This window comes from Eucyclogobius newberryi, unplaced genomic scaffold (genome assembly GCF_026437365.1).
Source record: "Eucyclogobius newberryi isolate DKJ021-1_F unplaced genomic scaffold, fEucNew1.0.hap1 SCAF_6, whole genome shotgun sequence".
NCBI classification, from domain to species: domain Eukaryota; kingdom Metazoa; phylum Chordata; class Actinopteri; order Gobiiformes; family Gobiidae; genus Eucyclogobius; species Eucyclogobius newberryi.
This window is the reverse complement of record NW_027316278.1, coordinates 28,362,389-28,377,118: the sequence shown is the minus strand read 5'-3', so window position 1 is coordinate 28,377,118 and position 14,730 is coordinate 28,362,389. Positions and strand designations below refer to the sequence as shown.

The following is a 14,730-nucleotide window of genomic DNA, read 5'->3' as shown; positions in this document are numbered from 1 at the left end:
CTGTCTTTATGCAGAAGAAACTGGCTGATTCAAATCTTCCAAAGGCGGGAATCTAAGCTTTTACCTCATTGGGTCACGCCTAAACCTAAATAAGACTTTGGTCCAAAGTAGAAAATAACTTGATAATTTTAAGTTACATTGATCCTCTACATTTCTTGTGTTTTATGTTACATGTACATATATGTTTGTGACTAAGTTACAGACAAACCATTGTTGCCATCAGTATTGTTAATATCAGCTTTGCTGCTTTATTAAGGGCAAATGATTGCAGTTCTTAATCATTTAATACAATACTACTGTATTACAATAAAAAAGTACACAACACAATATACTGTGTATTGGAATACATTGAAATCACAGTAAATATTGTATTAGTCCCTTTTGAAATGATCAGTGCCTCTATTCAGCACTTTGGTCAACTGCGGGTTAAAAAAAAGTTTGACTTGACTTGATCTATCGACTGTGATAAAATGTGAATATATGATTATATTTTTGTGATGTATTTTATCTGCATAATAGTGATATATTATCTGCATCATTAGTCATATTGATGTCATTATCATATGTGTGACAAACTGCAGTTGTTCGTTTGTGAAGGTGTCATAAAAAATGTTGCCCCAGGGGGGGTGTAACAGCTCAGAGGAGTTTGGGTAATGTTTGCCCAAGGCTTGATCTCTAGGAAAAATACCAGTAAAACAAGTGCCTTGATGTGAAGCTGACCAATGAGAAATGTGACCCGCCTATTCCAGAATATCTAATAAAACCAACCAGCATGGGAAAAAACGGGGTGAGACGCAGGAGGATCACGCAGGCTGCTTACAACAGTCTGCGTGATCAGTCCCCGCGTTTTCTCCCAAGCATGCCACACAAATGTCTGATATTTCTGTGTCGTTTCATATTCTAAGTTGAATTGTGTTCTCTATGTGTTAAGGAATAGCATTGGTGTATGTCTGATTCCATGACATCGACAAAAGCATATAATCCTAGCCCTACTCTTTTTTCTACTCTCTTTTTTAAATAAACTTAAATGTGCACTTATTGCTGTTTAGTTTGGTTTTGTCTGTGTTTACCAAGCTAATGTTGGTGAAATCCACTCTTTTAGAAATAGGACAGGAAAAAAACACCTAAAAATGGGACTTTTCCCTTTAAATATGGGGACGGGGTTTGTGTCAGTGATGGTGCATCACTAACTGCCATGTTGAACTTTGAACAAGAACAACCTATTGGTTTAAATTGTTGATTTGTGCGTGCGCGTACTGCAGTGCATGTGTGTAATCCAAATGGGAGTGTCCTCATAGTCACTCACTTTTTTTTATAAAGAATTCCTGCTCCACTAAACTTTCCTCCAGAGTGCGCAGCTATTGATCTGCTCCTTGTTCTCAGTTTGCAGCATGGACTTCTGGGAGCTCTCATGCATTTCTCTGGGTGCTGCAGTGGTCGTTTACTTTGGAGTAAAACTGATACTTTCCTGCAAGATGCTTTTTCCTAAACTGTGGTTTCCTCTCCCAAAGTCTTTCTTCACCTCGATGGGAGAGTGGGCAGGTGAGTGTGTGGAAATGTGCCATAATCTGTTCATAACAAACATTTACACCTCTTAGTTCACAGTAATAATGTAATTACTTTTGTAACATCAGCTATTTTGGTTGAATCCATTCCATCCTAATGTGAGATTTAGGCTGCAAGTGGTGAAGCCAGGATTTGTCTGTGCTACTCCACGCTGCTGCACTTCTGGCAGTGACAAAACAAATGAAGATGTTTATCCTGTTCTTAAATTGGCTGGATAATTGCATTTTCTTGCCGTGTGAGTTCTTACCTATTGTGACAAGACAGTGACACACCCTTAAGGCAACGTTTGATCATGAAAGTATTATTACTATTTAAAATCAAGTGTGTTCTGTTATTTGTCTGTGTTTTTCACTCATATTTAGTAGTGCAGCGGTTAGCACTCTCGCCTCACAGCGAGTAGGTCCTGGGTTCCACTCCCGGACAGCGTGGGGCTTTCTGTATGGAGTGTGCATGTTCTCCCTGTGTTTGCATTCCTCCAGGCGCTTCGGTTTCCACTGCCACTAAAAACGTGTACAATAGACTCGTCCCCTTGAGGACTTTTGAAAAAGAGATGCTAAATCTTAGTGGGACTTTCCTGGTTAAATAAAAGTCAATATTTTTTGCAAACATGCTGATGTACAAGTGATAACATACACATGTCAAATGAAAACTAACGCTGTGTGCTGTGTGGTGGTCTCAGCTGCAGCACAAATGCCACATTAAGAAAGAAGACTGTTGCTGTGAATTGATCAGCTCAGGATGCAGGACCACTTGTGCAAAAGGGCAGCTGCAGGGGTCCAAGGAAAGCGCCCCCTCTGTTCATGGGGTGGTACTGTTAATTTGCTGAATGTCTGTTGCCACACTTAATCTCCTCAAACTCTCTGGCCAGCCACAACTTAATTTATTTTTTTTATATTTCCCCACAGTTTTTGATGGGCATGCTTGGCTGACGGAATAACCGATCCGTTCATGTCAAAATAAGAACGGAGAGTTAAAAAGCAATGATACAAAGATATTCCTGTCCTATAAAACCTGGAGGGGTTTTTCTCTCCTTCTCTCTTTCTCTCTCTCATCGTCTCTCTATCTCTCCCGCCTTTTTACGGTATAGTGTAAAATACATACTTTGAAGACGTACAACTACAGAAGACGTACAACTACAGTAGGTAGCGTAAATGTACCTTTTTAGTTGGCTACCAACCGCCATCGCTGAAGCCATTGCTGGAGTGTCTGCATCTCTCCCTCTCCCTCCCTCTCTCTCTCCCTCCCTCTCCCCCTCTCCCTCCCTCTCTCTCTCTCTCTCCCTCCCTCTCTCTCTCCCTCCCTCTCCCCCTCTCCCTCCCTCTCTCTCTCTCTCTCCCTCCCTCTCTCTCTCCCTCCCTCTCTCTCTCCCTCCCTCTCCCCCTCACTCTCCCTCTCCCCCCCTCTCTCTCCCCTCTCTCTCTCTCTCTCTCTCTCTCTCTCTCTCTCTCTCTCTCTCTCTCTCTCTCTCTCTCTCTCTCTCTCTCTCTCTCTCTCTCGCTCGCTCGACTGGCTCCGTCCCAAAATTCTAAAGAATAAATTCTAAAGAATAAAGTCTACCCATCTCCCCCTCTCCCCCTCTCCCACCCTCCCTCTCTCCCTCTCCCTCCCTCTCTTTATTCTTTAGACTTTATTCTTTAGGCTTTATTCTTTAGACTTTATTCTTGTAGTCTCACTCCATTTTTGTAGTTCCTCCTCTTTATTTTCCTGCCTCTGGACAGGCGAAGAATAAAGTCTCTTTATTTATAATCACGATAAACGTGATTATTTTACATAATCACGTTCAGTATACAATTATATAATTAGAGTACATATATTGCATCAATGTATATAAAACTAAATAATCTTACCTGTTGTTGACAGAGATCCCAAACTACTAAAGAATAAAGTCTACCTCCCTCTCCCTCTCTCTCTCTCTCTCTCTCTCTCTCTCTCTCTCTCTCTCTCTCTCTCTCTCTCTCTCTCTCTCTCTCTCTCTCTCTCTCGCTCGACTGGCTCCGTCACAAAATTCTAAAGAATAAAGCCTAAAGAATAGTCTAAAGAATTCCGCACTCATAATGCCCAAATTCATTTTAAATGGGGAAAACTAATACTTTTGAAGATTCGACAATTCTGCAAAAAGTACAAGTTGTTCAAATATCAAAAGTAATAGCACACGTACTACTGTGAAAGCGATCATAATGAGGTATAACATGTTGAAATCGGTTGAAGCGTTAAGGAGTTGAAACTGGCTAAATGGAAAATCATGTAAAATATAATAATAAAAAATACGTGAAATACAAGAACATATAGTGTCTGCGTGACATCACGCAGACACTCAATAAAGCCTGGACAAAATAAATAAAGGAATAAAAGTGCTGCTGTGAATAGACTTGACTAAAGAATACACTCTCAGTAGAGCGCCCTCTCTGTTCATGGGTGGTCCTGCTGATGTGATTTTAAATAAAAGCTCATTCTCTTCCACACTAAGCACTCAGATCTATCCGCTTTCTTTCCCAAGTCCACTCTCATTCCTTTCCGGCACAGAGGAAAGCAGCCATCAGAACAGTATGTACCAGGCCGAAGAAGTCCTGCCGTCTCCCTGCATTCTTTCTTCCCACACAAGCTGAATAAGTGCTTTTAATTCAGCTGTTCCACATTGAACTGGCGTGGGCAAAATTGAACAAGAGCCAAGTACTGCCTGAACGGTGGGAAGCTTTGAGATCATTTTGCAAAAAATATTTTTTCTCACGCAATAGTTACCGCTGGTTTTGTTCAGTGATCATAATCAGGACCGTCAAATTCACTTCAAAGATTTGTCTATAGACATTTGTAAAGATTCAAAATGCAGAGACAGAGCGATACAGCAAGTTGCCTCTCAAAGAAGGCACAAATTGTTGCTCTCACATCATTCTGATAAAAAAATTTTGTAAAAGAAAAGAAAAAAATAAGAGACTTGTAAAGCTGTGTACAGGTATCTGTCTTGGCACGTCTGGAAATTCAAGTCATACGCAACAACTTTTCATTAAAACATTGTTATATACTGTATCATCTGTTCCAGACCGGTCGGACTATGACCTGAAACATTACCTGTAAAACAATGGCCAGAGAAAGTTACTAGGACATGTGTTGGATATGATAAACCATCAAGTTGGATTATGATTTTGAAGAAAGAAAAACTAGCACATATTCCAGCAGTGACATGTGCCAACTTTGATCATAAGAGGTTGTACTAATCTTCACTTTCTGCTTTACAAAAACACTGGTGAATCTACTTGCTGGAACTTGTTGTGCTTCATGCCACCGATCAAAGACAAACAAATGACTACATTAAAGACCTGTTAAAATATGAAAGGTGTGCAGATGCCAAATTTGAAGTCCACGGAGCAGCGTAGAAGGCACATCACTGAGAGACTCTCCCTTATGCCCTCCAGGAGGCGCTACCTTGCACCCAGTAGGAAACAAATGGATATGCCAATACTTGTACCTCTGCCAAGACTTTTAAACACCGAGGGCTGCAGCAGGGAATAGTCATGGTTTGTATTTTATTTTATTTGTGATCGTCACCTTGCAATCTGTGGATCTGTGTATTTATTATTTTTGCTTTGCTTTGCTTCCTGTGTCACTGTGACCTGTGTGAAATGCCATGTGTTATCTTTTTATACTACGATCAGTGACTGCAACCTGCATTGTCCCTCCAATGAAGAGTTTTTGGAACTCTAGCTCCTGATGTCCTTCTGGTGTCACTGTGACCTGTGTGAAATGTTGCGTGTAATCGTTATTACTTCCATCAGTGGCTGTAGCCTGAATTGTCCCTACGGAATAGAGTTTTCTGAATTAAACTGAACACTACTTCATGAATACCTGTTTTTGGTAATGATATTAAACCATAATAATAATGCCTACAAAAAACAATTTAGTTATCTAATCTTCAATTTGAAGCTGAAATGTATATACTTTAGAAACAGTACCAAAATGTTTTTAGCAGTAACTATTTGTACTCTCACAATTACAGTTTAACCCACACCATCTGTCCAGCGCACTTCCACAGACCTTGGCCATGTAAAGCAAATAAAGTCAGACTGTTTTGAAATGTCCATTAAAGTTGGTCCTGGGGGAGAAGAGAACAGCAAGGAACACAGTGTAATTGGATCAGGACAGTGTGATAAGAGCAATGGTGGAATGGGTCCTGCACACAATCCTGGATGTGTGAGCAGAGCAGAGCTGAGGAGCAGGTTTTTGGATAGAGTCCCCTAGTGTTCACAAGAGACATTGCAACTATTCAGTGACAGAGTTTCCTCCATTGTGTTTCAGTTGTGACTGGTGCCTCGGATGGGATAGGACGGCAGTATGCGGTTGCAGTAAGTATTTAGAAAACTAAAAGCAATGTTATTTATGTGGATGCAATAGATGTACATTACTATTATTTTCATCTGAACAGTTGGCAAAGCACGGGATGAATGTGGTGATCATGAGCAGAACCAAATATAAATTGGACAAAGTGGCAAAAGAGATTGGTAAGTTTCGGTGACTCTTCCCACTGTCTTTATGTTGATAATATTAAATGATTCTTGCAGTCAGATAGTTGTTTTTTTTGTAATTTATATATCTATTCTATATATCCTATCTGAATTTGGAGATCATTTAATGTTTTCTCCGATTTTATGTTCCAACCTTTACTCAGTGCTCAAGTAGAAGTGTCTCCAAATGTTTTTTTCTTATTTTCATTAATTATATTACTTCTAACTTCTACTTTAGTAATAATATTTAAAGTGACTTTACTCTTTCTTGAGGATAAATTGCTGCTTGTATCTCTGCAGGTGAATCCACCGGCAGGAAAGTCAAAGTCATTGTCGCTGACTTCACTAAAGAAGACGACTTTAATTGCATTGAGGATGAACTGAAGGACATGAACATTGGAGTTTTGGGTGAGACTTTTTCCAACAAAACACACAAAACAAACATACACAGTATAATGACCTATATAATTGTATTCCTTTAGTCAATAACGTGGGTATGCTAGTGAGTACTCTACCCTGCAAGTTCTTGGCTGCTCCAAACCTTGACCAGGTATTGGAAAACAGTCAAAGGGGCACTATGTCACTTTTCTGTTCGAGGATACACCACTTCTTTGTCCACAAGATGTTGATCAGGCATAAAAGCATGCGCAGGTCAGCTTTTTGTTATAATTGAGTACATTTTTGTCTTTGCCCTCAAATAGTGTGACAAAATGAGACCACTGTAATTAAAAATAAAGAAATAAATAAAGAAATATATATATATATATATTTATTTATTTATTTATTTTTTTTAATTACAGTGGTCTCATTTTCTCATTATTCTTCTTAAGAAAGAGCCGACAGCAGAACTCTGACTGGCTGTGTTTGGGTGGTCCAAAAAAGCTGTTCTAAAGTTAGATGGATTTTAATATCTACTTCCTCCTTTTGCAGTTTGGAAATCAGGTGCCCAGCTTTAAAGTAAAGCCTAATCGCTTTCAGTAATAAACTGATATAATTCCATGAAATTGCTAAAACTTTATAGTGCCTTAAAATATACAACACAATATATCTATTTATATGAATTCATCAATATTATGAATCAATGTCCTCTTGTATTCTTAATTTTCATTCTTTATATTTATTCATTTTATATTTTTGCTGCTCTGCTTTTTTCTATTATTGCTACTTTGATTCAAATAAAAGTTACAAAAAAAATATTAAGGAATCCAGAACCATGGAGACAAGAAGGTATTCCAGACCAGAAAAGTTACTAAATGCACCTTTAATGATTAATGAAGTTACAGATAATATTGAGTAGCATTAAACTCATCTGTCTTTTTATATTTCAGATAATTCCAAAAATAATAAACTGTAACGTGAAGACTATGGTTAAGGTAAGGTTTGAATACAACATCTCCCATTGATGAGACTATGGTCATTTAAAAACAAGATTGGCACAAAATTGCACTTTGTTGCCTAATGTATGATCGTAACCAATTAAAAGCAACTATACTGGTCAAAGATTAAATATAGGCAATAATTGGCATTTATACTCCACAGTGATTAAAGAGTAAATCATTGAAATGAGACTAGTCTTCCTGGAATCAATGGAAAACAGTGATATAAGTAATACAAAACCAAATATACATTCTTAATTAATTGCAATGCTATTTTCTTCTAGATGTGTAAAATTATTTTACCTGGAATGGTGCACAGGTTTTTAACTAAATAATAATTCAATATTTGTCTCTGGAAGTGTCTCCACTTCCCTGATGTGTTCACTTTTTGCTTGACAGGGGTAAAGGTGTTATAGTCAACATCTCATCGGGTGTGGCTTCTGTTCCATGTCCTCTCTACTCATTGTATTCAGCCTCAAAGGTGAGGAGGTAATGCTAATAAATTCAGTTTGAACACCAGTGTTTTTTTTTACATGTACTGTGTGTTTGCACATCTACAGGTCTTTGTTGATAGGTTTTCTCAAGCTCTTCAAGCTGAATACAAAGATAAAGGAATAATCATACAGGTAATTTTCCCCATATGTTTGTATTGACTGTAGTTGCTCGAGGCCCCTGGTGGTCAATGAAATACATTTTAAAATTACTATATTTTTAACTTTACCTGACACTTATTGTACAGTTTGATCAGTTTTTATATTTTTCTATATTTATGTTGATTATCTTGATTTTGTTATTGCATGTTTCTATTCACCTGTTCTTGAACTTGTTGCACCATAGTGGGACAAAAAAAGTGGTTGGCCACCCACCAAAAAACGTTGCGTAGTTCACTTTTAATCTAAAATAGTGTTGCAATGCACAGTTCAAACACAGCAGGAGAATAGAAATATGTAATCATAAAAATAAACATAAATAACTACTAAAAAATGAGCTTAAACCAACAATTAGCTAGAATTTTAGAACATAGTTTGCATAAAAATGACAAAAATAGAGATATAAACGTTCTTCTTCTTCTTCTTCTTCTTGAGGCTATTGCTCCGTTCAGCATCTCCACTCGGATGACTTATTACCAGACGACCAACTTCTTTGTCCTGTCCCCGGAGGACTTTGTGAACACCTCTCTGCTGTACCTCCGATCTGGAGACAGAATATATGGGAGCGTCAGCCACACACTGGTGGTAAGCGTTATGTTAATGTGTTACGCTTATGCAAATTGACTCATGCCTCTGTAATTGTTATATGCTTTAACTTACAGGGATGGTTTCTGCAAACAATTCTCCACAGGTTGCTCTTCTCTGAGACCATGCAAACAACTATACTCAAATATGTGAAGAGAGAACTTAATAAACACAAAACACCATAAGAACTATAAAAATGTACAATATAAATCTTGTGGCTTACATTTTTCATTGTATCATTTTGTTTTGTTTGTATCTCATCATCATGTAAGTTTCATTGCATAGGCCACACAAGCTTTTTGATCTGTTCTGACACAAAAGACAACATTTAAGATGATATTTATGTGAACGTAGTAAGCAAGAAAATACTTTTCAATTCAATTTCAATTCAATGTATTTTTCTTACACCAAATTCACAACAGCAGTTGCGATGGGCGAGAATGAAAATAAAGTAATAGAATGGAACAGAGTAGTAGATTAAACTATGTTCATTTGAATTTAGAACTGTTCCAGCATCCACCTGAAGGGTCTCCTTCCTCACATGGTGAAGGAGAGATCCTACTCCCATGGACGGACAGGCAGCAGATGTTCATTTGAAGATAAGAGAGTTCCTTCAGGCAGTTGAAGAGAACCCTGGTACAGGTCAGAGTTGTGAGATGGGCAATCAAAGATCTAAGATGCAGTCGTCACTGGTCTGAAACAGTGGCACTCCTCAAGAGGAGTGGAAGAAGGAGGAAAAAGATGTGAACAGTAATGATCAGACGACAATTTAAATAAAATAGTAAATATTGTTGATAATAAAAGTAGTCAGAAGCAGAGGATAGTGCTCCAGCTGCAATACTTCCCCCAACATGGTTGCTCCTAGGCCAGCGTAGATGGAAAACTGTAGGTTTTATATTCTGTTCCTAACTGGCCTGATCATAAAAGATTTCAAAGAGGAACATTTTAAGCCTGGTCTTAAATGAAGAGACCATGTCGGCCTCTTTAACATGGACAGGACCTGATTCTATAACACAGGAGCTTGGGAGCTAAACGCTCTACCTCCTACTGTGCTTGAGACTCTTGGGACCACCAGAAGACCACCATTTTGAGAGTTCTGTTCCATTCTAAACCCCCGTCAGTGCCAATACTTGCATGTAAGTGACATTCCCGGGTGGCAAAATGGATAGAGTGCACAGCTACAACAGTGTCCACTCGGCTTAAGCTCAGCTTTAGTTTTAGCCCAGAGGCTGTTTGACCAGAGGAGGAGTGTGTCCTCCGTAATTTTCATTGGCCGCTGGGCTTTGTGTTTCTGGAAGAGACAGTAAACAGTCTGCTATACAAAATCATCTTTATTACATGTTTAAATGTCTGCTACTGTGCTCTAGTTGTGTGTTTCTGTGGTGCAAGTCCAGTTGTAACAGCTTAGATTGTCTTCAAAAAGAAATGACTGGAACTGACTAGGCACTCAAATCTGAAGAAAATCTGGCAAAAAAGTTGTCGTCAGCTCTAAATGAGAGAAACAGCTGTTAGGTTTAGTGAATTTAGTTTATCCAACTGCCTGGAGGAACTCTCTTAGTTAGGACATTGACCTACAGGAAAGTGCCAGGTTATAGCAAAGTTGCTCATTTCCACCTGTAGTCCCTGGACAGGTTGATGTCAAAATTGCATTCATGCCAATAAAATACCAAAAAAAAAAAACAGTATGCATTTAAAGTATCTCAATCAATCATTCATCCAGTCAATCTAATAAAACCAGTCCCACTCGAAAACACTATCCAACACACATACATTAATTAATGAATTTCTTGCGGTTTCCGTTAGGGGTCTCGGGTGATTGTCCCAGCGACTTTACACATTCACAATTTATGTTGCTGCATTCATGACAGTTCAGTGTGTACATATTTGTTTAGTTAGAAGCCATTGTTTCATCAGGCATGCAAACATTTCATAACTTGTGCATGATATGATTTTACGTGGGATGCTGTTCCAGAGGGTTATGGCTCTATACGAGAATGAGGACTGACCTCTTCAGTCCTCATTCTCCAGTACAAAAAGAATATGATATCACTGAGAATGGTCTATAGTATCTTTGAGGTTGGATTGGGCCATGTCATTTATGGCTTTGTAAGTCAGGAGGAGGATTTTAAATTGAATTCTAAACTCGGCAGGGAGACAGCGAAGAGATTCAAGCACCGGCGTCATGTGCTCTCTTCTTTTAGTTCCTATTAGTAATCTTACTGCTGCATTTTGAACCAGTTAAAAGCTTTTTATGGCGCTTTTAGAAAACGCTACGAGGAGGGAGTTACAGTCGTAAATGCATGGATTTGGAATGGCAAGTTTTTCAGCATCGCTTTTAGGCAAGATTTTTCTGATTTTAGCCATATCACACAGATAAAAGTAGGCTGTTTTACAAGCTTGATTTATATGAGCTTTAAATGAGAGCTCCTGGTCAAACAAGACTCCGAGGTTTCTTACAGTAGAACTGGAGGCTACACTGACATTGTCCAGTGTGACTATCTGCTCAGATAAAGCATCTCATAGATATTTAGGGCCAAGTACAATGACCTCTGTTTTTTCAGGGTTTAATAAGAAGCAGATAATTAAGTGTCATCCAGGTTTTCATATCCTTCACACAAGCTCTAAGTCTGTCTACTTAATCGCTCTGATCAGGTTTCATTGATAAATACAGCTGTGTATCATCTGCATAGCAATGGAAGTTAATGCCATGCTTTTTGATAATATGACCTAACGGCAACATGTACAGTGTAAACAGGTGCTGCTTGTGGTCGAGTGGATAGCACATTATGCCTGCTGTGTGGGGCTGGCCGCAGCGTTGCGACAATTTACTGCATGTCATTCCCTAGTCTTATCCCCATTTCAGCCTGTACTATCCTGTCAAATAAAGCCTACGGACCAAAAAAAAAAATCGCAATTAAAGTGTAAACAGAATAGGATCGAGTACTGAACCCTGCGACACACCGTAAGTTACTTTAAAACAAGGTGAGGCGCTCTTGTTTACATTAACAAACTGGTACCTACCTGATACACCTACAACACATTCTAACCTCTGCAGTAGTATGCTGTGGGCAATGGCAACCCTACTTGTGTATAAGTCTCTTCATGGCCTAGCACCAAAGTACATCTCAGACATGTTAGTGCCATACGAGCCACCTCGGACTCTGAGGACCTCAGGGACCGGCCTCCTGCTGGTGCCCAGAGCCAAGACCAGACACGGGAAATCTGCGGTCCAGGTCTGGAATAGCCTTCCCGAGGTTGAGACGGGCCCCTGTTTTGTTTGGCTGTCTTTAGCCTAGATTTAAATACTAGTTTAATGCTTTTATGTTTTTATTGATGTATTGTGATTTATTCTGTATTTTATGTTTTTTGTGTTTTTAATGTTGTGAAGCACTTTTGTATGAATTGTGCTCAACAAATAAAATGTTTTTGATTGATTGATTGATTGATTGATGGTGTCAAACCCTGACTGGAAAACTTCAAATAAGTTATTGTCGTGTAGATGGCCACAAAGCTGTTTAACTCCAACTCTTTCAAGGATTTTAGAGACAAGGGGAAGATTTGAAATAGGTCTCTAGTTTACCAACAGGTCAGGATGATGTTTAAGATTTTTCAATCATGGTTTAATGACTGCATGTTTGAAGGACTGTGGAACATAACCATTTTCTAATGATGTATTTTATTATATTAAGAATAGAATCTATAATTAGGGGGAGAACGTCTCTGAGGAGTCTGCTTGGAATCGGGTCTAGGACACAAGTTGAGGTTTTAAAGGACATGATGGCTGAAGTTATCTCAATCAACAGCAGTGAAGCTTTCTAGTGTTACTGATGGATTTACACTGGTTTTACAGCTTGGGCTTGTTCAGGGCTAATAGTGGGAGTCAATGAATTTTTGAGATTTTGGTGTTAAAAAATAGAAGGAAACCATAAAACTTCTATTACATTTGAAGAGCATCTGGTTTGGGCTTTACACAGTCTGCTTATGGGACAGTAGGCAGATTTTCCATGCTGTTATGGATACTGTTTTTTTAATATATGATTCAAAATGCTAAATGCTAAATGAGATCTACAAGATTATTTCAATCTTGCTGGTTATTATTGGTTCATAAGCCCTCTTGTGGAGCCTTTTCCTCACAGTGGTGTGGAGGAATGGCCCTTGAAAGATGACTTATTTTGGCACTGAAATCTACCCTAGCAAAATCTACATTAAAAGAACATCTATAACATAACTAAACAGGAGGACATCAGCACGCTTCGAGAGAACATTGAAATATCCAGTTCCAAATGAAACCAACAATCACATGTATTTTAGATGATGTTTGGGATAGCAGACTTTGAGACTCCTTTGAGACGGGAGCCAAATAACCACAGCCTTTGCAATTTGTTCACTGCAGCTATTCACACAGGAAATATTTAAGTCAATTTTACTTATTCATGAACCCTGGTTTGTGGCAACCGAAATGTTGAATTAAAAATGAATAAATAATATGCATCCTGTCATTTTCAGTTTAACCATGTGGTACTGTGCATGTATGTTATAGAAATGTGAACATTACATACACCATCAGAGAGAAGTACATGCCAGTCTTTGTTTAATGAGGACAGGCCTTGTACAGAGCTATGAACCATAAACCAGGACAAAAAAATCCAAATAGGTAAATTGGTATCACTTTATAATAACTACACTAATTAATTTGCAGAATACATAATAAAGACCATTATTTTAGGGTTAGGAATTAGATTTAGAGCATTAGTTAAGCCGGAATCATTCTTAAAAAAACATGAATTTGTTTATGCTTTACTCAGGCAGAAATAAGTGTAGTTATTAAAAAGTGTTGCCTGTAAATTCAACCATAAAATGTTAAACTGTGCTATGGGAAGTCTGGAAAGTGATGACGTCATAATTCTGCTGGTTTGGTTTAAGTCACGTGACATACTGCATTTTTCACTACCATTTACTCCTGAGAATGATGGGGATGTAGAGAATGGCAGACCTGGCTCGACATGGTTATCAGTACAGTAAATGTCCTGCAGCAAATGAGAAAACTGTTGAAATGAGTTTTTGCATTGCTACAACTATGAATGACCACCAGAGGGCGCTACATGCAAAGGTTTCATGCAAGACTTAAAGTAAACTATTACAGGAACCATGTCCTATTTAATTTATTGTATGCTCTACAAGCCCATTAAATAATACAGTTAAGTCTGTTTGTTCAACTTATGTGACTCTGTTTAACTTGACTATTGTTGGGCAGCAGCAAACAATCATTTTACCAGATTACCAGTCAGAAATTATGTTTTGATTAGTCAGCTAGACAATATACTTTTAGAGTTTTACCCTCAGCATTTCAACTCAAATAAGGGTGAAACTGCTGATTAAAGGCTATAGATAATATTAAAAAATAAAGTGTTGCCTGGTAATGATGAAAGTTTAATTGATTTTTACTTTTTTTGTTACCATTTTGATTTAATAATGCCTCTGTCTTTGTTTCAAAACATATTTCGGCATATGTTTTAGAGTCTGTATAGTTCAGATAACGATTACTTATTATTATATCAATCAACAAAAGCCGATTATTCATGATTATTCCCATTAATCATTGCCAGGCCAAGTCCAGACAAGTGCACAAGCCTAAAGCGATTATATATGAATGATCAAGGACCCTCGTAAAAAAGAAGATCTTCACCAGCCCACCTCAAAACCTCCCATTATCATAATTACACTGCAGATTTCGCTGAACGCTTCTTATTTGATGGAATTTCCCTCCATTCCTCTGTGGGTTACTCCATGTGTGGTGTCTGTCAGGTGTATTTTACACCCCGGACTTTCCTGACCTCGGGTGCTCCACAATTCAATGCAGCAGTCACTTTATGGATCCTTTCAATTAAACTCTTCAAACGCGCTTAGTTAAATACCTCTGCAGGTTGATATTTTAATACTAGTGCTTTGGAAATGATGGGTTGAGGAACTAAATAAGAAATGCAGGTTGAGGATTCATTAAAAAACAAAAAAAAGACATAATTTCAGTATTTCTGTAATAAAAAAAACATGTATTTT

General features: G+C 38.2%; 1 protein-coding gene across 1 annotated transcript; it reads left to right on the top strand.

The window, feature by feature from the left end:
• Positions 1-1,243: 1,243 nt before the first annotated feature.
• hsd17b3 (hydroxysteroid (17-beta) dehydrogenase 3) lies at positions 1,244-8,858 on the top strand. Its single transcript, XM_072433901.1, has 11 exons — positions 1,244-1,542; positions 5,857-5,903; positions 5,984-6,059; positions 6,363-6,470; positions 6,545-6,612; positions 7,391-7,435; positions 7,723-7,757; positions 7,838-7,919; positions 7,999-8,064; positions 8,524-8,673; positions 8,751-8,858. Exons 1-11 carry the CDS (start codon positions 1,392-1,394, stop codon positions 8,856-8,858), a joined length of 936 nt encoding a protein of 311 aa, XP_072290002.1. The 5' UTR covers positions 1,244-1,391.
• The last annotated feature ends 5,872 nt before the right edge of the window (positions 8,859-14,730 follow it).

Excerpts from the sequence above, each read along its gene's own strand:
- hsd17b3 (XM_072433901.1), top strand. The coding sequence starts at position 1,392 with ATGGACTTCTGGGAGCTCTCATGCATTTCTCTGGGTGCTGCAGTGGTC. Across the intron at positions 6,060-6,362 it reads CAAAGTGGCAAAAGAGATTG|GTGAATCCACCGGCAGGAAA; the intron begins GTAAGTTTCGGT and ends GTATCTCTGCAG. Across the intron at positions 6,613-7,390 it reads CTGCTCCAAACCTTGACCAG|ATAATTCCAAAAATAATAAA; the intron begins GTATTGGAAAAC and ends TTTATATTTCAG.